The sequence below is a fragment of the Rhinolophus ferrumequinum genome, chromosome 10 (assembly GCF_004115265.2).
Source record: "Rhinolophus ferrumequinum isolate MPI-CBG mRhiFer1 chromosome 10, mRhiFer1_v1.p, whole genome shotgun sequence".
Lineage (NCBI taxonomy): Eukaryota > Metazoa > Chordata > Mammalia > Chiroptera > Rhinolophidae > Rhinolophus > Rhinolophus ferrumequinum.
The window spans coordinates 13,939,810-13,963,369 of record NC_046293.1 but is presented as its reverse complement, the minus strand read 5'-3'; the positions used below and the strand labels follow the sequence as shown (position 1 = coordinate 13,963,369).

The following is a 23,560-nucleotide window of genomic DNA, read 5'->3' as shown; positions in this document are numbered from 1 at the left end:
ATGCAGCCAGTTCTAGGGGGAACAGAAATGTTCATCATGTTCCAGCCTAAGCTAGGTAAAGGTGTATTTTAGGTTATTTATGTATTTTTGCTTGGTTTTTTTAAAAAATTGATCATGCTTTTTAATGTAGACTTTTTTGTCTTTTTGACTATTTGCTTAGTATAATTTCTAGGAATTGGCTTCTGTGGCCAAGTGACTGGACGTTTTAGATGGCTCTCAATATTGTTGCCAAATTGCTTACCAAAAACGTTGTACCAGTTAACATTAACATCAGAGAAGTATGAGACTGTCAAGTTTACCATTTACATACCAACATTGGAGATTATCATTATTTAAAATTTTTGATACTTTCAAAGATGTGCCTCATTATTTTCTTTTTATTTCTTTGTGAACAACTCAGGTTGAGTATTGTTCTTTATGCCTGTTTACCTACGCTCTTGTGAGACTCGTGTGTTCATGCTCCCTATTATGCTATTTATTTTTTTCAGTATCTGCCACAGGGTTTTAAGAGCAGACATTTTCATCTGAATTATACTGAGATTGATAAATTTTCATCAAGAAAATATTTTCTGAGCTCAACTTTATTAAGCTAATTTATTATAAATGATTTTTTCAATACTGTAGATTTCATTTTCTTCCATTTTCATGTTTATTTTACTGAAATTATTTTCATGGGTACAAATTCTTTTCATATAAATTTTACACAACAGATTTATTTCATTGATTGTTTTACGTTATTAAATTTAGTGATTATGTTTGTAGGTTTTGACATTAGTAATTTTCTTTTGAGGCTGTTATGTGTGCCAGTCTTCTTGGATCAAATTTTGTGGATCAAGAAATGTTATTTATATTGACTATTTTTATCAATAATCCTCATTTGGAATTGGATGAGACTAATTATATGTATTTCTCAGTTAATCCATGATAAAATTGTGAGCAATTCTTCTTAGGAATGCAAGGATTGATCTGTTGTTCAGATTGCTATATTGCAGAGGGCGACAAACTAGAACCCCGCAGATAAACCTGGCCTGGTGCCTGTTTTCATAGGCTATAGGCAAAAAACGGTTTTAACAGATATAATCATATTATGTTATATTATATTATATTATGTTATATTATATTATATTATATCAATATCTATTTCATGATAGGGAATGTAAACTATGAACCCCAATTAAGAAAATGTTGCCTTCTACCCCAAAATAATTTAATTTTCATTAATAGATCTGTATTACAAAAATTATTCTCAGTTGCTGTTATTATATTTTGAATTTTGCCAATAAGAATTTGTGGAATTTTGTTGTTGTTGTTAAATAAATAATACATAATATTCTGGATTTTGCCTCTTGGCCCCCAAACCCTAAAATATTTTACTGTCTGGCCCTTTACAGAAAGTGTTTGCCAACCCCTGCTCTATTGTATTGCTACTCTGATTCTTCTGAACTCTTAAACTCTCCCTACCCCACACTGTCTGTCCCATTGGAGTTACAAGGAGTAAATGGGTCCATTTGCTTTGTAAGGTCCATTGTCACATCAAGTGTCTAGCTTCAGTTGGGAAAATAGAAAGTTGGATGAGTCCAGTCATATTGTTCAGTGAAGAGAGATAGCTCTTCAAACTGGAATGTATTGTCAAATAAAAATACAAATTGATGTGCTTTCTGTAAAAGTCCATTTCCCTTTTTTTCTTATTAAAGTATGAGTCTAACATGTTGGAAAAGCCAAAATATCATTGCTTTCAAAGCATCAACATTTGAGGGATATATAGTGTTTTGAAACTTGGGAGAGCCGAAAGGCCTTTTCCTTTTTCCTACTGAAGTTAGCTCCCTTTTCTTTCCTTTAACAGATGAGGAAAAAGAAAATAATAGAGCATCCAAGCCCCACTCCACTCCTGCTACTCTGCAATGGTAAGTTCCATTTTTAGCAAGTTCTCTCTTGATAGGATGCTCATATGACATCTTTGTGCTGATAGGATAGCATGTCACTTAGCTATTTTGACATTGTCATGATAACTTGACACCCAATAGCCCACCTGCAATCTATTTAATTTGCAGGTATGTGTAAAATACTCAACTTGGATCTACCTTGGAGATTTGAATTTTCATATTTATTTTATTTTGGGGTAGATTTTTCCCCATCATCAGAACACCGGCAAGGACTAGATCCCACATGGATGCCATTAATTGATGTTAATGGAATCCATTACTTTAGTTAATAATGTTGCAGCAAATTATAGAGAAACATAGATCTGTTCACCCCAAACAGGAGTCCTTAATGAATTAACAATTACATGCAACTGTACTACAATTATTTTAACATTAATAACATTAATAAGAATTATCTATTAGAGTGGCTTTCTCGTTACTATTTGGAATTCCTGGACTTGATGTAGTATTTGATGATGTTGTTTAAGTGGTTACACGCACGTTTGGTATTTACAGGTAAATTCTCCCCTAAGAGCTTTACATGGAAATTATGTTGTAGCTGTAAACACCACAGCTGTCAATGCCAGTGATTCACCCCTCAGAGGATCTTGTCAATTAAGGGCTCTTATTCCCCTCGCACTGCAGCCCAGCAAATCTGAAGGAATTAAGGAACGAAGGAGAGGGAAAGAGAAGTGGGGAGGGGAAAGAAACTAAAATCTATTTGGTGCCAGCCTCCGTGCTGGGCATTTGGTACACGTGCCTCATTTGATTCTCACCATTCTATGAAGGTGGTATTGGTTTGCCCATTTTACAGATAAGGAAAATAAAGCTTAGTTAAATCATTTGCCTGAATATAAACATAGCCACGAAGTGGCAGAGGCAGGAACCTGGCTGGATACCTTTAATTGCAAAGCCCATACTTTGGAAGAAAGGAAGAGAACAAATCAGGAAGGGTGGAGGAAAGAGAACAAATCAGAAAAGGAAGCAGATGGGCTTTAATGAGCAAATCATATTAGATTCTTTAGTCTAATCCAGCCACAGGTGAGAGGAAAATAGCACTGGGAGAAAGCATTCAGGAATGTAACTCAATCTTGTCGACTTATTTTGCTACAAGCATAGCAAAGGTTGCTTTCAAGAGCTCCATTTCCAGTGCTTTGGCTTGTTTCCATCTATTTGTCCCTGTATTCTTTTTCTCATTGCATTTGCTGTTTTTTGCTTTGTTTAAAATTTTACTATACTTCCCTGGTCAAATCTCCTCCTTCACCCTTCCCTCCAAACTCAAGGTGCACAAGTTTGCATAATGCCAGGACATCAAATGAGGAAGGCATTAATGTAAAGGAGTTTGGGAGTGGGAGTTTCTAGAAATGCAAGGAATCAACAGACACTCTTGCTTTAATAACCTGAACATGTTGCCCATTTCAGAATAAAAAGTTTGAAAGGGACTAGAAAAAAATCACCTTGTTCATGTCCTGTTTTTCTGTGATTCTCTGACATTTGCCTGGCAACAGTGAGGCTGTAGACAGTGTAGTCTCTTCAGTCAGACTGCCAGGAATTAACTCCCAGCTCTGCTACTTTCCAGCGGTGTAACCTTGGTCAAGGTCCTTAACCTTCTTGTGCCTCACTTGACTCACCTGTAAAATGGGGGTAGCAGTAGTATCTACCTCATCGGGGGGTCATGAAGAGGAAATGAGTTAAAGTGTATAAAGTGCTTGAACAATGTGTGGTGTAGAGCGGTGCTGGGTGAATCTTAACAGCCGACGATCTCTCCGCATACCCCTTCCTTTGGAGTCCCACAAGGTTATCTGGAGTAGAGCTTCTCTCCTTCCTGCCACGTGCACATTTAGTTCTCCTCCTACTGTACCTGATTCTATACAAAATACCTGTTTTTCTAAATAAAGGGTCACATAGATCATTCCACAAGAAATTTCGTCCTACAATTCACACAGTTAGGCAGTGGATTCTTTTTTTATGACATATTGGCCTTCAAGGCCAAATCAGATTTGAAAATATGTAAATATTAGTCTTATTATTATTCGAAGTTGTTGTTCAAACATCAAATTGTCCTTCAGTTCTGTGCACATTATATTTTTAAGATAGAATTTCAGTCACTGACTCACTCAAAAAATGTTTACTGAGCACCTACTATTTACTAGGCCTATTCTAGGCTCTGAGAATGCAGTGGTGGGTAAGATAGATCAAGAACAGGTGCTGATGAGGCTTCAGCAATCATGCTGGGAGTTCTGAAGTGCTGGCCCTTCAGAGATGACCAGAAATAAGGCAATGGCGGCCTTTATTCCCTTGCCTTGCCCAATCACTGGATGTAGGCTGTCCACAGAGAGGGCATGTTCCGCTGAGGGCAACTCCCCAGAAGGACGCAGCCTCGGGAGCCAACCTCCCAGCAGAGGGGAAGGATACCCCAGTCTTGAAGGATAACCTAGGCACACACTACAGCATCTGCAACTCTCCAGGATGGGAGCAGGCAGAGCTTGTTCAAGGAACCACAGAAGGCCTGAATGGCCAGAGCATAGGCGCAAGGAGGAGAGCAATACGTGAGGTGGGGGAGGGTTGAGTGGGAGAGGGTCTTTAAGCAGCAGGGAAAACAAGTAGGATGTTTCTCTAAACTTAAATAGGAGCAGAGTCATGCTTAAAACCGTGGTGGAGGACATGTGACCTCCTATGTAAAGTTCCACATGAGTAAGTTTTTTTAGGATACAGTTTCAGTAAAAAAAAAAAAAAAAGAACTCTCTCAAAAGGGGCTGGATGCAACCTCCATTTTATAAGGGAAAGTGACGTAATTTATACTATGTCCCTTTTTTGCTCTGGCCACCAAGCAGTTCAGAGCTAAATCTGACATGTACTTTTCAGTCTCTTTCCTTTGTCTAATTTTCTTTTCCTTCTCCTTTTCCTCCTCCTCGTTCTCCTTCTTTTGTTAGCTTTTTAGAAAAAGGCAAGGTACAAATAATTGAATGATTACACATTTTTATTTTTTTATTTACACAAGTAATACATTTCCTTATTAAAACACAAAAACTTTACAGATAAGGCTAACTCTTTTCTTCATGTAATTCCTTGCCTCCCCATCCATAGCAACCCTATTACCAGAGAGAAACATCATGTGTGCATACATACATGTGTGTGGTCACGTGTGTACATGTGTGTACAGTTATATGTGTGTACAGTCACGTGTGTACATACATGTGTACAGCCGTATGTGTTGTATATACATGTGTGTACAGTTCATTTGAGTGCATATGTATGTGTGTGTGCAGTTGTATGTGTGTACAGTCGTGTGTATAGTCGTATGTATGTGTACAGATGTATGTGTGTGCAGTCATCTCTGTGTACATAGGTATGTATGTGTACATATATGTATATGTGCTATTCCTTCCCTGTGAATTTACATGCATACAGTATATGCTGATAGAAGTTTCTGAACTATGATTTTTTTTTATTTAGTATCTCTCCTTTTTAAAAAGAATGCAGATATCTGACACTAAAAGTATTGTTATACAACCTGGCACACTATATTGATTCACAACTTGCTTTCCTCCTCGGTAAGATGTCCTGAAGCTATACCCACATTCGTCTATAAAGCACAACCTCACTTTAACTGCTACACAGTGTTCCACATAAGACAGCTGCGGAATTTATTTCGCCGTTTCTCTCATGTCCAAATCTCATCTTCGCCATTACAAATAGGGCCCCAAAGAACATCTTGATGTGTCCCCCTTGCGTGCCTGTGCAGTGTTTCCCCTGTGTGGGTTTCAAGAAGTGAAGTGCTGGCTCTGGGTGGTGAGTACACACCGCGTGATGTATTATAGAATCGTACACTGAGATATAATTTGATTAACCAATGTCTCCCCAATAAATTTAATAAAGATTAAAAAAAGAAGTGGAAGTGCTGGGTGCACAGAAAAATGTTTATGGGATTGCAAACTTACCCACTCCGATGGCTTTACAACTTTATATTTTCCCCGGCAGCATAAAGTGCTTTTTTAAAAGGAATAGGAAGCTGGCTCCACAACGTGGCTTCTCATTCTCGGAGGCATTTACATCCTTCGTGTTGTCCCCTCACTCCAGTGGCCATGTGCAGCCCCTCAGGATGTGGAGGAAAGGACCTTGGCCTCACCCAGTAGGGCAGAGCTCTCCTGGGACGTTTGGCTTGTTTTGGGAATTGGGTTGGGAGCTATTTGCCTCCCCACCTTCCCCTCACCTTGCCACGAGCCTCTTCCCACTGCCCTACAGACCATCCCGGCTCTAAGAACAAATAACACAGCAGCCAAGCCTAAAATAATCGAGGCCACAGGATCTGCAGGCAGCCCCCAGCAGCAAACAGGCAAATATTGTCCAATGCCTCCTGCCAAACACTTTCCAGCATCCTCAGTCACGAGGGTTAGTAAAGCCCAACCCTCTGGGGATGGCGAGCGCGGCTGGAATCCTGGCCGCACAATAACCTCTATTCACGCAGAGGATTTCGGAATGGAAAGCAGCCTGTTCCACCATCCTGGCCTGCTTGCTGCCAGCACATGTCCCCCGCCCGGCCCCGCCCTCTCACACACCTCCCTTGTGGCCTGTGTCACTCCCAGCTCCTTGTGCGCTGACAGAGTGGACCCACTTTTCCTTCCAGCAATGTAGAGAGGAAGTGAGGCCCTTCCCCTAAGGAAGAAGACCAGATCATCACTTTCTTGGGGGGCATTTCTCTTTCTTTTAAAAAAGGAAAACTGAGGCCTTGGGTGGTTGACGGGCTTCCAATCTTTCAAATTAATAACGTTTCTCTTTAAAATATTCTTAGAGGCCAGAGGTAGAGGTACCATGTGCCAGGCTGTATAACAATATTTTTAGTGTTGTATGTCTGCATTCTTATTGGTACTTTTCCAAAAAAGTAGGGTGAAGTGTTAGACCAGGTAACACAGCTCCTGGACCAGACGCATTGGCTATAACCAATGCCTGATGTTTTGCATCCATTTCTGACTTGAGTCTTTACTCAGTGGTGACATGACATTATTTACTTTCATCGTTCAAGTTCCAGAAAGGGAGGTTGAACATTTTTAGCTCTGAAAGCAACCAGAGGTGCTAAATAATGTCAAAGTGTGACCGTGTCCTGCCAGAAGCCGCAGCTACAGATGGAGAAAGGATCATTAAGCAGAACACCACGAAGGGTATAAACGTCTCAGAGAATGAGATGCCATGTTGTGGAGCTAGGGTCCTGTTTGAAAAAAAGAAAAGGATGTTGTGCTGTGGTGAAGGTGCCAAATGGTAAAGCTATTTGACTGGGTAATTTTGCAATCCCTCTAACATTTTAATATGTGCCTCCAGCAATTCTACTTCTTGATACTGACCAGCATGGAGGAATACTCCCACAGGTGTGTGAGGGGGCACAGCTGAAGATGTCCTGTGTGTCCCTATCTGTAGTGTAGACCCAGGAGATAGATGGAAAGGTTGGAGGGGACGGCTTGTGGTAGCAAATGGTGCCTCTGCAGCCTCAGTAATAAGTTACTACGTTCAGCAAAGTTGTTTTTTTTTTTAAATCCTGTTGTCTTTTCTTTGGTAAAATAGAAGGAAAATTCTCTTTTAGACACGTGTGCCAGGACTCGAGAAGTGGAGACTTTGAATGGCAAGCCCACGTGTACCTATAAGAAAACATAGGTTTAAGATGAGAACGGGGAGTAATGATGCTAGCTAGGTGCTGAGACATTTGCTCTCGGTTGTAAAGTGCTAACACAAAGCTTCCTCCCTGTGTCCTAGGATGGCACATGCCGAAACCTTGTGCAGAGGGCTTTTAAAAAGGGGCGCTGCAGATAACAACTCATGTTGGCTAGTCGACTGAGTTCATTATCTGTCCGTAATAGGATAGGCTCAATTCAAATATGATCAAATTGTTGAATAGAAGATCAGGAAATGGAAGAAGTGGGGAATTCCTTTGTGATCATTAAAAATATCCAGGTATAATGGAGTATTGTTCACCATGCCAGACTAATGATGTCCTCTAAAAGTGAGGAAGAAAAGGGAAATTTCATCAGATATGAAATCATTAACTGCCTTCCGTTCTGGGTCACAGGAGTGGACATTCCAATTAACTTCAGCGCACCCACGGACCCTCTGGATTTTGTGAGGAGGTTTGGAGAAAGGTGTCACGATGCTATTCCTGTAGAAACTTATCAAAAGCATCAGAGTTGCCCTTAATGCCAATTACATCTGTTCGTTCATGAAACTTATTAAAATGCTTCATAGTCATAAGCCACCGAGATGCCTTGGGACGAAGAAGCTCTGGTAGGAGGAACAAAACATGGGTAGAAATGGAGTTATTTAGAAGGCTCTGGCCGGTAGCCGCTTAATTAGCTCAGCTGGGTGATCTGTGCTTTGCACGGGTCTGACTCAAATAGTTTGTTGCTGCTGTGGGTTCAGTTAATGAGATGAATTTTAACCTTGACCTTGTATTGTAACCCTGACCTCTTGGCCAGATGTAATGAGCAAATAAGCCATGGGTACAACAAATAGAAACTGAGGCACAGGGAGCTTCAGTAAACTAATGAGTGGGTGGGGAGATCAGGAATTTACCTGGGAGACTGCTCTTTTAACACCACATTTGGAAGCATCATTTCCCCCCCCATAACTTGCTTCTCCTGTGTTTTTAAGTCTTGGGGGATGGAGCCCCCATTCATCCATTCAGCCCAGTTAGCAACCTGACAACTTGCCCTGGTTGCTCCGACCCTTCTCGCATCCAGAGACATGGGACCCACACCCAGCAGTTATTGTCTCTGCCCCCACGGCCAGTCCTTCAATTCATGCTCCATCACTTCTTGCCTGGACTATTGTAATAGCTCCTGATCGGTCTCATTTGTTCTTTCATTCATTCAACAAACGCTAATTATTCAGCCTCTGTGTGCCAGGCCTCACCACTCCACCTTCTCCTCCCACCGTGCCAGAGGGACCTTTCCAAAGAGAGAATTTGATCGTGCCACTCCCGTGAACTTCACTGGCCCACCTAGCATTTGAAAGGATCACATGCCTTTTATAAGATGAATTCTGAATGGTTTGAAACGCACGTTTTTGGATGTGCCCCTGGATTTTTCTGGCCAAACTTAATTTTAGGAACTCATTAGCAAAGATTAGCAGTAGGAGATACTTTCCCCCTTCCCACAGCTTGACATGCACAGAGTTCCAGCTGCCCAGATGGGTCACGTGTACGCCTTACACCGGGAGATGTTGCGTAATAGTCTTGTGGAGAGTTGAAGGCAACGCTTGTTAAGGAAATTCCTTACTGGAACTCTCAGTAGTCTAAGATGAAACCTATAAAACTTGGATTTCTTATTTTACATTCTTTTATACTCAACCCATTGCTGGCAAACAGAACATATCAAGCTTTAAGTTAATGTTAGTTGCTGTTGTTATTGATGACCTCATTAGGATTCCTACAGCATCCCAGAAACACGCGGGTCTTCCTGCCTCTGAGTCTTTCTTTTTTCAATTCTCTGAGTACCACTCCACTGCCTTCTGAAAAGAACACTTTCATGGTAGTTCTTCAATTCCAGGGGTTGCTAAACTCTTATGCCAGGCTGTGTTCTTTTGTGAGCATTTCAGATTCTCCATACCCCACCCCCATGGTTCTTTCCTTCGAGAGACTCCTTTACAAGCCTCCTTCTCCACTCACACCAGTGTCTCCATCCTCTAAAGCACATGCCACATTTGTCTCTCATCCTTGCCCGTCCTCTTACCTGGGCTTCCCTCTGCCGTGGAGAACGCCACAGTGGTATAGCGTGAAGCAGACTCCCCTTCACTAGCTAGCTGCATGGCCATGGGCACATGAGTTCCACCCGGAGCCACAGTTTCCTCCTCTAAAACATGGGTCTAATACCTTTTCTTCTAGGGTTATTGTGAGGATGGAATGAGAGCATGGATACCCAGTACCTGGCACCCAGTAAGAGCTCAACAGATGCTAGCTGCTGTTGTTATTACGAAGCTGCAATCCCAATTCACCCATGAAACCTTTATTATCTGCTCTCGTAACACTAATCTCTGTATTTCCACCTTCGATGGCACCTATGGCCAGCAGTTTGCAGTACTTAAATATTCTTCTTTCTGTGCGTTACTCTCCCCAGTTAGGCTGCCGAGTGAACTAGGGCATAGACCGTGTCTTATGTCAACACAAGAGCCTACAGGAGCCAGGCAAGGAACAGAAAGTAGATTGGTTTTAAGAAAAATAGGGAGGACTGAGGACTCTGGCCAATTTGAGGGCACACGTAACTCTGGCCAATTGTTGTCATACGGGAATATGGGCCCAGTGTTGCCAGATCTCAGCCTTTTCAAATGAAGCCAGAAATCCAGATTCTAATGTGAAATGTCCTGAATTCTAAAAGTTGGGCCAACACTGTTCAGGCCAAACAAAGCACGTCTGTGAGACCCCAGTTTGTGAAAGCTGTCTTATTCAGATGGCCCCCACAAGACTGTGCGTTCGCTGGTTATTTAGACCTCTGAACTCACTTGTATAGAGAAACAATACTGTGAGTGGCATTTCGGGGTCCAGGCTAAGCTAGCAAGCTGCTTCCCGTACATACCAGACCTGAAGTTGAGGACAGTCCAGTGAAACCTAATCTCTATGTGAAACCAGTTTCCCACCAGGAAACACAGTTAGAGCTCCGAGGTTTGATGCTGGGGACACATGTCCTAGGATGTGAGCCCTTTTAGGACAGGGCTTTTGTTTTATTCACTGCCATTTCTTGATTGTTTAGAATGCTGCCAGCACTCAGTAAATATGTGTGAAAGATTACTCATGTCTTTACCTGTCTGTCTACCATTACTCTGTTCTCTGTATGCCAGTAAGGACCATCTTGTTCACGATGGTATCCCCAGCACCTGGCAAGTGGGAAGAGATCAATAAACACTTGTGAGTGAATGTCTGACCGAAACAATGTATTCATCGCACACTTCCTGAGCATCTGCTGTGTGCCAAGGAATATGCTGGATTTAAGGGTGCAGAAGTGACTCAGACACCACCCCAGCTTCAAGGAATTCGGTTGCTAGAAAAGATTGCATAAAGTACTTCCTGAATCACTGCTGAAAATTGTCAAGAGTTACTCAATGCTCCCCTTCCCAGAAGAGGGGGGTGGGTGCTGGGTGACCTGAGACCATTCAGCCCCAGGCTTTTTCATTTATCTGAGCATATCTAGGGTTGTAGCCATCCATTGCGGTTTGAGTATGAAAGATTGAACTGATTTTCTTTCATCCACATGGTGGAATGAGCCAAACGAGTGCTACCCTTTCAAGTGGGCACCTCAGGAGGCCGTGTCCTCATTCTACTTCAGTTACGACAGCGCTGGACCACTTCTTTGGCAAGTGTCCTCACAGAAAGTTAGAAGCCACTCGAGGACATTTATTTCATTGCTTTAGAATCATGCCTTATTTTCAACTATCAAAAAAAAAAAAAAGTTTGGGAGAAAAGGGTTATTCCAGTTACAATCCCTCAAGCTTGGTTCCAAATGACTTTGGGTTGTTTCCTAAAATCCAATTCATGGTCAAAGGAGAAATATTTTCTGTTGGTGAGTTTATTTTAACAGTGTGTGCCCCAGGCTCTGAAGGCCTAAGTGCCCAAAGAGAATCTCCAAATTGTGACGTGCCCCAGCAGTTCTGTTGGAAGAAGTGTTTAACCTGTATGTGTGTCTGTGACAAAGGAGGCAGGATTCCTTGGGATGCCTACATTCTGGTGTTTGGGCTAAAGAGGAAAAAACGAGATAAACTGTGTCTCGTTCACTTTTATAGACCCACTACCTAGCACAGATTCTGTACATTATAGGAGTCCAGAAATGTTTTATGGAGAAGAAAAATGGACGTTGATGAGGTCCCACATCTACTGAGTACCCACCATGTGCCAAGCACCATGCTGACACGTGTCACACGTTCTATCTGATCGTCACAGCAACCACGTGGCAGTTGTTGTGATGTGCTTACAATAATCACCTCCAAAAGGAAACTGAGGCCCGAGTTTAAGGAACTTGCCCGAGGTCTCCAAGCCAACATATGAGAAGGCTGGGATTCACACCCCGCTGGGAAGTTCCTACCCTGAACCCCTAACCTGTCCTCATTTAGAAGGTAATAGGTATGGAGTCCTATAGTGCTAGTACAGCAGAGGAGGCAATCCTAAAGACACCAAGAGAGTCAGCTCCCTGCCGTGGGGAGGAAAACCTCCCTTCAATCAGCAGGTTCGAGACCGTCCCGCTGGCAGCCTCTACTGAGGCATTTGCTTTGCAGGCCGTCCCCATCCACTGCTGTTGTTAGCCAAGAAGCAATCTAAGTTGTTGACATCTCTTCGAAATGGTTATGCAAGTGAGTGTGTAGTTCGAAGCTTGGCTCAGTAGAGCACCTGCAAGACCCTGTATCATTTTTGGAGTTTTGGGGGAACTTGATCCACCCAAAATATAGCCAGGCCAATGACACCACAGAGGAGAAGGTTTGGGAATTTGGGCTGAACAAGCGACCCAAGGTCATACCCACAGGGGCCAGGAGTCTGACCCTGCTAACATACTAACTCTGTCAGGACCTTGGGCATGTGGCTTTCTCCTCCTGGGCCTCGCTTTCCGCATCTGTAGGAAGAGTTATTTCCAAGGTCCTCCCAGCTCTGCAGGAGGACTAGAAAGAACATACCCTTCTTGCTTGGGGTTTGCTCACTGGACATTTATTCCCGCAGGCTGGAGGAGAACTATGAGATCGCAGAAGGGGTTTGCATTCCTCGCAGCGCGCTCTACATGCATTACCTGGATTTCTGCGAGAAGAATGACACTCAACCTGTCAATGCTGCCAGCTTTGGAAAGGTGAGTCCGCCTAACCAGGCTTATTCCGTTTCTTCCCCCTTTTAAGTAATTTGTGCCCAATTCTTAACCATGTCACCTGGTTAGTTTGTTTGTTTTTTTAAGTTACCAAAGTACATACTTTCGTAACTTTAACTTTGCTGTGACACTTTGCTATTATCAAGTTCAAACACTTGTTAACAAAGGGACACCAGACCAAATACCAAAACAAAATAATAGCCAAGTATTAAAATCGTCGAACAATTCAGACAGGGTATAAAGGAAAAAGTGAACGTCTAACTTGAATTTCCTCAGTACTTAATTTGCAGCTAGTAACTTCTTTCCTCTGAGAGGCAAATGTTGAACTCACAAGTGTGTTATATGTATGTCAGTGAGCCTGGGACAGGCAAACTCCTTGGCCTTATAATGTGAAAGCCTTGAAGAAACTAGGAAATGGTCTTGTGTTATTAGGGAGTCAGGCGCTAGGAACGGTGCTGTTTGTATTGTCACTGCAGGCCTGACTGTCCTCTTATGATAAAAATATATTCCGCGCTTAGGGCTGTGTCTACAAAAAATCGTTATCCCTGATCATTTATACTTCACAGGGCGAGGAAAGCTGCTGGAGCATTCTTTAAAACTGATCATTTGTTTATATGATACATAAAAAAAATCTAGATTTTTACACTTCCAAAATACCCAACTTAATTTGAGTCAATGCACCTAAATTCTTTCTCCTTTTATTAGCTTCTTTTTTCTTTGTATAATTTTTGTTGCATCTGAAAACAAAAAATTAGGTACGCTTGTCCTGTAATCACTCTCCTGAGTGGTACAGTTTTCTGAGTGCAGGCATAGCAAGGAGTGAAATGGCAGAAAGAGGTCAGGGTAAAAATTTCAAGTATTCCCTTTTCAGATCCCCAACAGATAAATCATCTTCAGGGGGAAAAAAAAGTGGTGTCAGGCCGGAGCCAACGCCTCTGGAAAGTCTAAAACTGAGTGGCCGACAATTGGCTCCACTTAACAGATGGGAAGCTGCTTTGTGGCGACTTGGAGGGGCGGGGAGACATGTTTTTGTGATGCATTAACACTTTTTCTCCAAAGTGGAAAGAAATTTTTTTAAAGTCAGTGGAGAAACCACCTTTGCCATTTCATTCATTCATTTCTTCAGCGTTGGTGTTAGCGGGGCTGAACTGAGTGGCAGAGGAGACCCAGAGGGAACCGAGCTTGGGTCCTGCTGTGTTAGGGGCTCCCAGTCCAGGGAGGGAGACTGTGAGCCTCTCACCTGGTGAGAGAAGGAAAAGCACAGCAGGAGTGCGTGGGACCCTGGAGCTTTGTCATGTCTCCATGGTCCTGGAGCTTTGTGCCATGTCTGTCGTCCTGGAGCATTCACTTGCGTCTACACACTCTCACAGCAGCTGCGATGAAAAGCCCAGATAAGGCTTCTTAAGATGAAGGGGCAGGTGGGGTGAACCAAAAGACCAAGAATCCTGACTGTCCTGGACTCACCATTTAACCTCTTTGAGCCTCAGCCCTCTCAGCTGTGAAGTGGGAATTAACCCCTACCTTCTTCAGGAGAAAAGGTCAGATTCCGTGGGTGATGCCGGTGCGTGACGTAAGCTTTGTTCACTCAGTCACCCAATAGCTCGGATATTGAGTAACACCTACCATGTACCATTATAGCCGCTGTTGTAGATTCTCCATGAGATGTTTGTGCGCAGATACAAATCCCTTACTATTTCTAGAAACTCCCAGTTTGCCTGTCTAAGGACCGTCTGTTCCCTTTTGCACAAATACATTTATAACCCTGTTGCCAGCTGAGGGTTTCTTTGACCTCATGCTCTAGGTAAAATTTATAGAACTCAGCCCCTCCTCCTGGCAGCCCAGCTCTGTTCCTGCTTTAAGTGTCAACCTGCCACCAAGATTTCAGCAAATCCCAAGGCATTCTCAGGGCCACCCTGACTTGGGACTCATCCTTCTGCATGTACCTCCTCTCTCTACACCTGTGCTGGTTAGTACGGTAGCCACTCACCACGTAAGGTTGTTTAAGTTAAAAGTTAAGCAACATTAAAAATTTCAGTTCTTTAGTCACACTAGCCATATATCAAATGCTCAGTGGGCACATGCGACCAGAGGCTACCATATTGCACGTGCAATCATCACAGAAAGTTCTACTGGACAGCCCTGTTCTGAGCCAGAGAGGAAACTCAGGGGTCTCTTTGCTTTGCACAAGACAGCCCACCGAAAGCATTCATGATCCTGGTAGACTGAAGTTTGTCGGAGGGGTTTACATCCCAAACAGTGTCCTGTAGAACAGACATCTCCATCTCAAGGCACTCTCCCACCTCCCCATCACTCGGAAGGCTCATTGGTCCTCCCCCTGCCCGTTCCCCACAGCTAGTCCCAGCCCTCCCTGCTCTGCTGCTTCCTCTTTCCTCCTCTCCCACCTCCCTCTGTTCCCCCCATGCCTCTCCCCCCCTTCTTGGGACCACCTCTACCAAATTTCCTCTGTTCCCCGATCCTAGGTTTCTGCTGCCATCTATGCCCCACATGGCTATTCACAAAATGTTCCCAAATAAGTTTTCTCTATAAGAAGAATTACAGTGCCAGCTGCTTCCAAAATAATCATTAAACCAAGCCTTTAAACTTCATCTGATCTTCAGTCCGAAAGCAAGGAAATACTCAAGTGGTATTAAAAGCACAAATGCAAAAGCTGTGCAACTGTCTTGCCAGGGATTTCAAAAGCACGAGGAGTTGCAGCTGTGCTTGTGGGTGTAGGACAGGAGGTGCCTGCTGAGGGCAAGCTACACACCGAGTGTGTTGAGTTGAAATCCCAGACACAGTTGCCCTTCCCGAGGGCTCCCCGCATGCTGCAGCTGCCATCTTCTTGAGACCTTGGGGTGTAATTGTAGACAGTCTTCCTTTGAGCAAATCTGTCCAGACTTAACAATTTATCTATGAACTTTGAACTCAGAGCAGGCAAGCTTTTCTGTATTGTGACTTAGTTTTTAGAGAACAGTTAGATTGGTGGGAGTCTCCCCACCCAGCTTGCAGATGAGCTGAGATGAAACAACCATCAGCACTGAAGCTCTCCCCGCAAATTGGCATTGTACCATTTCCCATTCTCCTGGCTGGGATACTGGTCTTGATAAAGTGGATGACAGCAATTGCTTTGCTGCAAGTAAGATCTGAAATCGAGATTCTCTTTCCAACACTGTGGCCAAGCTCTGTAAGCCTTGGTTCCCGTAATGTTGTGCTGACTTCAGGTCCCGGAATTAATTTAGGATTTGCAGAGAATGCTGAGGCTTCTGGATGAACTGGCCTTTCCCTGCTGTTAATGTTGTTTTGGGCAATGAAAGGCCACCGAACTTGGAGTCACTTAACTTTTCTGAGCTTCTGTTTCCTTATCTTTAGACAGGAATAACCCCTCACCAAATTACTTTAGGGATAAAATGGGACAGAGCTTATGTATGAGAGCATTTTTTAAGCCTGTAAAGAGCTCTACCAATAGCAGAAATTGTCTAAAATTGGCCCCACTTCACCCTATCTCCTCTCTTTTCTCACCACACTTTATTTTTCTTTATCGCACTTACCACTGTCTGAAGTACCATATACAGAGGGTGCCAAAAAAATATGTACACATTTTAAGAAAGGAAAACTGTATTAAAATTGTAATACTCAATGTATGCTGATAACAAAAGAAGAATACAAGTTATGTTTGACTTCTGCAGTTACGAGAGGTGCTCAAAGTGGTGGCCATCAGCGTCCAGACACTTCTGGTTACAGTGAACTACGGCTTGAGCAACGTTGACCAAAGTGTCCACTTCTATGCCTTTTTTTGGCACCCTGTATATATATGATACTACTCTGTATATTATATATAATTATGTATATTATATGTAGTATATTATATATTATTATAGTATATAGTATATATAATTATATATTTTATAGAATATAATAATATATAATTGTATATATTATAAAGTATATAATTATATCCCCATATATTATATATAACTATCATATATAACTATATTACTTGCTTGTGTTTTATCTACCTCCTTCTCTAGAATGGAAGCTCCATGAGGACTTTTTTTATTCACTGTGAATCCCTCGCTCCCAGAATACTTCCTGGCACATAATAGACCCTCAGATATTTGCTAAAGGTTGAATGAATTGTATTTATAGTATTTGCTAGGGGATGGTATGACTCATTTGACATGTATGAATTTGTTTAACCCGTATGATAACCATATGAAATTGGCATTGTACCCATTTTCCATCAGCCCATTTGCTGCGTAGGGGTGGACCTGTTAATGTACCAATGGAAACGGGTTGTGTTTCTACTCACTCTGAGGAGCCCACCTTCAAAGTGCTCTGTCCAACCGTCCTGCTCTGTCCTCCGATGACATCGTAGGGACATCGCACAGCATCTGACTGTGCTCAGCCATCACGTCAGTGTTGGTTAGATAATTAACACAGCTGCAAAAACATCTAGTTTGGTCCAATTTAAAACTGCACACATCAAAGTCAGAGCCTCTCTTCCCCGTGGCTCAGAATTTGCTCTGTGAAAGAGGGGTGGTGCCAGCTGTCTCTCTCTGCTCTTCTGGCACGTCCAGGGTCAAGGGAGGAGGGTGGTTAAAGGAAAGACATCAAGAGTCGTTTTGACCAGCTGGTGCCCTTTGAGGCTTCCTGCCAGCTTTTGGTGCCCTCTGCTGTCATCATCACCCCTGTGCTGGGGGAAGGGGTCCAGTCGTGGGTTTGGGGGAGCCCCTGTGGATCTCTGTCCACACTGGTTGAAGGAGCAAGCTAACCTCCTACCACCCACCCACACGCTGCTCTTACACCCCCCCCCCCCACTGAAGAATCCCCCTGTGACTCTGTTCTTGTGTTGGGTGACTTTGACCAGCACATCTAATGTTATACCTTGATTTTTGGAGATGCCCACACAAGCCCGCACAAGTGTAATTGGTGAAGGAATAGGCTGAACTTGGTAGCGTGCAAACAGAAAATGGCTTGGTTTTGTTCTAGTCACTACTTCAACCTTATGATGGCCAAACTCCCTTCCTTTACCCCTGATGGTTTCATGGCAGATTTAAGAGCTCTTGGGTTATTGATATTAAGAACAGGCCTCTTCTCAATAAGTGAGACTCTCTTTTAGACATTAGAAGTCCAGCCCAGGGCTCCTGCAGTCTCACATCCGTGGGAGACTCCGCCCTTTCCCCAGCTCTGGTCTGCCCACATGTGGCCTGGCAACCTGCAGTGGGGAAAGGGCGAGTGTGGTCTGCCTTCTGCCCTTCCCCAACCTTTCCTTCATGCTGCTGATTCCTCGGGGCTTGTCACGTTGAGCAAAAACACTTCTAAAGTGATAACTCTAGTTCTCCAGCAAAAGCAGTAAAATTAATTTTTTAAGGAACAACAGAACTGTAAATTGAAACAAATGCAAGGCAATAGGGATCAGAATTGACCTACATATGACATCATACCCAGCTAAATTGCCCAAGCTCATTACAGGCAATTCTCTTTAACAGAAGATAGAAATGTCTCGCTACGTCTAATTATGAGTGCCGTATTCCCAGCTTTCTCATAAAACTAATAAAAGCAGCAACAATTTACGTAGGGCTTTCTGCGTACCTGGCACTGTTCTAAGCACTTTACACAAAAGCCACCTTGTCTAATCCTCTACACAGCTCTTTGAGGTAGGAACTATTATTATCCCCATTTCATAAACTGAGTCCCAAAGAAGTTAGCTAAGTCGCTCACATAGGCAGGAAGCAGTGGATTCAGGAAGAGAACTTGGGAAGTCTGGCTTCGAGTCCATGCATGTAACCATCTCATTTACATAGAGCAAGTTATTTCAGGGGTGGGATGGGTGTGTGTGGAGGCAGGTTTTGTGTAAAAAGTTGTGCTTTTGACTTTGGTGTGGTCATGGCAGACACCCAGCCACCTCCTAGATGGTGGAATTTGGGAGTGACTTCTTAGACTCTCTGTTTCTCAGGGGTCATTTGTAGTGGTCATTGCAGTTGAGAAATGCACCCTCAAATCTTCTCCCCGGATGTTCCAGGCACTGTGAAGCCCCCTCCCAGTATTTCTCATGCTACTTTCCTCCCTCAGCATTTGGGTTCACTCATTTATTTGATACCCATTTGTTGTGTTCCGTTGTAGACCTGGCCATGTGCCAGGAGACAGGATACAGATGGAAGAAGATAGTACCCTCGAGGGGAGGGGGCTGCAGAAGGGACATCCTTGAAACTGCAAAACAAGACAACAGATATGCCTCCTGAGCAGTGAACACCCAGGATTTCGGGGGGCGCAGAGGAGGAAACTGCAGCCTCCTTAGGGGTGGGGGATAAGGGGCAGCCTGAGAACCAGGTCAGGCCTGGAAAACTCCCAAGAACCAGTATTGTCCTCTGCCAACCTGCAGCCTTGTGAGACCCATGGAAGCTGAAGTGGGTGTTTTAATTTTACCAAATCCTCCTTTCTCCTGCTTTCCCACTGGTTTTTTCAAAACTCTAAAACAAAAACGCTACCTGCACAAAGGTAGGGCATTATGTGCTTACTAGCAACAAGCTAAATCTTTTTAGAAAGAAAAACCCGGCCTCAGGTTTCTGAGCAAAGAGAACATCTCTGACCTACAAAGGGATTTCTTTCCAAGCATGTGTAGTAACATGCATGCCAGTGGAGGTTTAAAGGTGAAAGGATGTTTTCTTCAAAAACTTTTATTGAGGGTCCACCATGCGCGGTAGGCCAGGAGTTGCCAAGAATGCTTAGTTTGGGGTCCTGAATGTGAGGATCTGTTGGTGCCTTTCCCTCTCTGAACCTCAGTTCCTCCGTGTATTAAATGGAAAAGTTAGTCTACAAACATATGAGGATCTGTACCATATTAGCCAGAAATGCTTTTCAAGTAGAAATCCCGGTGATAGTAACGCAGACCCTGTGCCGGGCACTGGGCCAAGCCCTCCACACACATTATCTCATTTAATCCTCACTCAGCCCTGTGAACTCTATGAAGTTTTTATTCCCATTGACAGATGACATAGCTGACTCCAGGGCGACCGGAACCTTCTCTATGAAATAACTCCTGCGTGGAAATCAGCAGGTGTATCAGTCAGGAATTGTGTTGGGCTGTGGGTGACAGACGCCCCTCCCCACCCCCAAAAAAAGCGGCTTCAGTCAATTAGTGGTGTTCCTTTTTATCATATTAAATAGTCTAGAACGAGATAACCCAGTGCTGGTACGACAGTTCTATAAGAGCATGAGGGACCCGGGCTCCTTTTCTCTCTGCCATCCCTAACAGACGGCTTCTAATTTCTAGGTCCCCTCATGGTCCAAAGTGGCTGCTGGACAGCAAAGGATATATTCCAGGCAAGAAATGGAAAAAGGGGTGTTTGGAGAGAAAGGTCAAAACTGCAGCTGAGTCAGCCCTTGTTCGGAGTTTTCCCCAGAGCGCTACCCAGCGATTCCTTCTCCATCTCATTGGCTACCCTTGGCTGTCAGGAAAACGTAGTCCATTACCTCTTGGAATATAAAATTAGAGTTTAGTTAGAAAGGGAAGGAGGTAGGCAAGTAGGTATTTTATTCACACTAGAGCATTTCAGACGTTCATGTATTTTTATTGAGATATAATTGACATATAACACTGTATTGGTTTTAGGTGTATGATACAATGATTTGATATATGTACATACCGCAAAATGCTCACCACAATAAGATTGGTTAACATCCATCACCACACATACTTATGAGAACTTTTAAGTATCTCATAAGTATTCTGCTTGTGATGAGAACTTTTAAGATCTATTCTCTCAACAACTTTCCAATATACAGTATGAACTATAGTCACGTGCTGTACATTCCATCCCCACGACTTATTTGTCCTGTAACTGGGAGTTTGTACCTTTCGAACACCTTCGCCCGTTTTGCCCCCAAAAGGATATCCAGAAGGATCCTTTTGGGGGTTACAACTATGAAATGGAACCCAGGATCCTGACAGTGCTGGGTGTACTGTCCAGTGAGGAGCCCATGGCAAGCGACACAAGGGTCACAGTGTGATCACTTAAGACGGTGTGAGGGTAACGTGGTTTATGGTCAGCCATTGGTTGAACTTGTCAGGAAGAGGCAGATTCATGGGGAGGCTCGAGATGGCTGTGACACAGTGGAATTTGAGTATGTGGAGTGGCCTTTTAGCCTCACAGATGTACCTCCCCTGAAGGCTTGCTGATGTCCGCCATTCCTCGGTTCCTTTAAGTCAGTAAAAATGCAACTAGAACAGGACAGGATAATTCATTCATACTCATCAGTTACTAACACCTCAGTATAAATAAGTTTATCCTGTTAAGGGGATTTAGAGATCTGTTGGTGAAACCCTCTCATTTTCCAGGTGAGGAAATTGTCAGAGGGATTGAGTGGTTTTCCCAAGGTCATATGTGTACGTTTAGTGGCAGGGCTGGTTCTGAAGGTGGTGTGGGGAGAGCACTGGGTGCCTTCTGCGAGGCAGGGACACCAGTAAGAGGTAGGAAGTTTGGAGAAAAGGAAGCTGGGGCGACAGATGTACTTGTATAAATTGAATTTATTTATATCCTGCCTTTTTCCCATGAGGACTTGAGGTAATTGGCAGTTTGGGCTGTGGGTGGCTCTTCCTTGAATATTTGGCTCCTTCCTCCCTGCCAGTCATCTTGAGCAATGCAAAAAAAAAAAAAAAAGAAAAGAAAAAGAAAAAGCGCTAATTGTGTTTTGAGGATCTGTGCCTCCATCAGCTGCATGTACCTGGAACGGCGATGAGGCTAAAGACTCCTCTCATTTTACATGATTGTCCTTTTCCTCAAGAGTCCTTATAATCTGCCCACCCACGCCTCCCACCCAGACTCACTTGCAAACCCATGGAAGGGCAGAGCAGAGGATACAAGTATGTATCCTTAAGATCCTTCAGAGATGTTTTTTTCCAGTTTTCAAAGGAAAAAATTAAGTATGTGGATTGGATAGAGTTTACTTCTACTTTCAATTCTTGCCTACATTATTCTTAACCTTTAGTATCTGCTATGGAGGGTTCATGTCAGAATGTCTGATTTCACACTAGAATTCCATATTTTGTAATTTCAAGTGTCTTTAGTGTCATGCAGTGTAAAAACTCGGAAATCAAATTGTTTGGATTTGAATCCTGTTGCCACTACTTACCAGCTGTGTGAGCTTGGGTGATTTCTAAACAGCTCTGAGCCTCAGTTTCCTCATCTGTAAAATGAGAAAGTGATAGCAACCACCTGGAGAATTATTGATATAATGACTGTTAAAAGGGCTTCCTTAGCACAGGGCCTGGTCATTATAAACATTCAATGCATGTTAGCTATAATTACAATTTCAGTTTACCATAGTCATATTTCATGACTTTAGTACACCATGTTTTTAGTATATCATCACTAACGTATTGATGTTTCAACCTGTCTAGCTGCTCTTCCTTCTGAACAGTTTTGAGAGGAGTTGTTCTAAAAATTTCCTACATCGCACACACGCTGCCCTCACCACTCTCACCCTCTCTAATTACCGTCTTCAGAATTATTCCATTTTTTATTTAACCTGTATCTTATTTAATTCACCTCATTCTAGCTAAATTGGTGTGTAATGGCTGTCCTTTTTCATACTCACACATGACACATCATCCAATCAGCCTAAGGACAATCCTGGGCTCACAAACGGATTTTTGGATTTCTTGGAACCCCCTCATCCATGGTACCCCTCAAGGGACAACAGGTTAACTGTTACCTTCCTAGCCTAGGGTGTTTCCACAGACTCCTTCATCAACTCAGCCCCATGATTTGAAATTCCATTTCTGTCTTCATTGCACTAAATATGAATTTCTTGTAAAATTTTGAAATTTCTCTTGGGGAGTTTCCTGCGGAACCTGCAGCATTTTACCCCTCGACCACCAGTGCCTGGCACCCAGTAGGTGCCTACAAAAAAAATATCGAACGGATAGTGTTCCATCAGCATAATAAGATTATTTTGGCAAATACCCATTTCAAGACGGCAGCACTGAGGTAGGGTGTTTAAAAATCCTTATTCATACCACCAGCTTAATTATTTTTCATCTCTGTTAAAGGGGCTAGGTCTGTTGTCAACAAAGAAAGCAAGTACCCCTCTCTCAGGCTTAGAGTTGTGACAATCGGAGTCCCTTTTACCAACTACTTTGCCTAATCTTTTCTCTCTGTTGTTCAGCAAATTACGCTGCTTTTTTAAGAGGAGAAGGCAGAAGACTTCCACAATCCGTGGTTAAAAAAGAACAACTTCTGATTATGGTGAACGTCTCATTTCTTGCTATCTGAAAAGCCCATCTTCTCTCCCCACACCCAAATGCCCTCTGTGAAATAAGACCCACAGTTCTTATGTTTGAACTGTTTTAAGCATACTTGACTCTTTATGTACATGTGGGTTTGTCTCCTTCAAAGTGTGGGAGGATCTGCACTTATTCCATTACTTTGGAAGTTTTTTTTGGATCAGTTCTTATTGGTGGCAAATTTTGCCTATTGAAGATGGATTGAATTTTTGGAAACAACCAAAAGCTTTTTTTTCAGAGCTATTCTGATGACTAAGTTGGATCAAGGTCATACGATTTGGGGTCAAAATAAAGCCTGTCTGTAATGAGACTGAGTGGCTTTCCTGTGTGGCTCTGAAGGTGACACTGAGAGAGGACATCAGGGGTTTCATGTACAGTTAGTGGACACATTGCGGGCTGCCATGGGTGTCGGCCAAAGTAAAGAACAGGAGAGACAGTGAAATAACACTCCTGCTGCTTCCACTGGCCAGTCTGTGAGTCCGAGCAGCCTGGAATCGCCTTGGATCCCAGTTTCTCATCAGTGAAATGGGGAT

At 43.1% G+C, this 23,560-nt stretch overlaps 1 protein-coding gene across 4 annotated transcripts in view; it reads left to right on the top strand.

Annotated features, from left to right (window-relative positions):
* The window catches only part of RFX4 (regulatory factor X4), a 139,697-nt gene that overhangs the window by 40,892 nt on the left and 75,245 nt on the right, over window positions 1–23,560 (top strand). For all 4 annotated transcript variants that reach the window (XM_033118695.1, XM_033118698.1, XM_033118696.1 and 1 more), the window contains exons 3-4: window positions 1,844–1,904; window positions 12,604–12,727. In XM_033118695.1, the coding sequence (XP_032974586.1) occupies window positions 1,844–1,904; window positions 12,604–12,727 (185 nt within the window). The remainder of the gene's footprint in view (window positions 1–1,843; window positions 1,905–12,603; window positions 12,728–23,560) is intronic.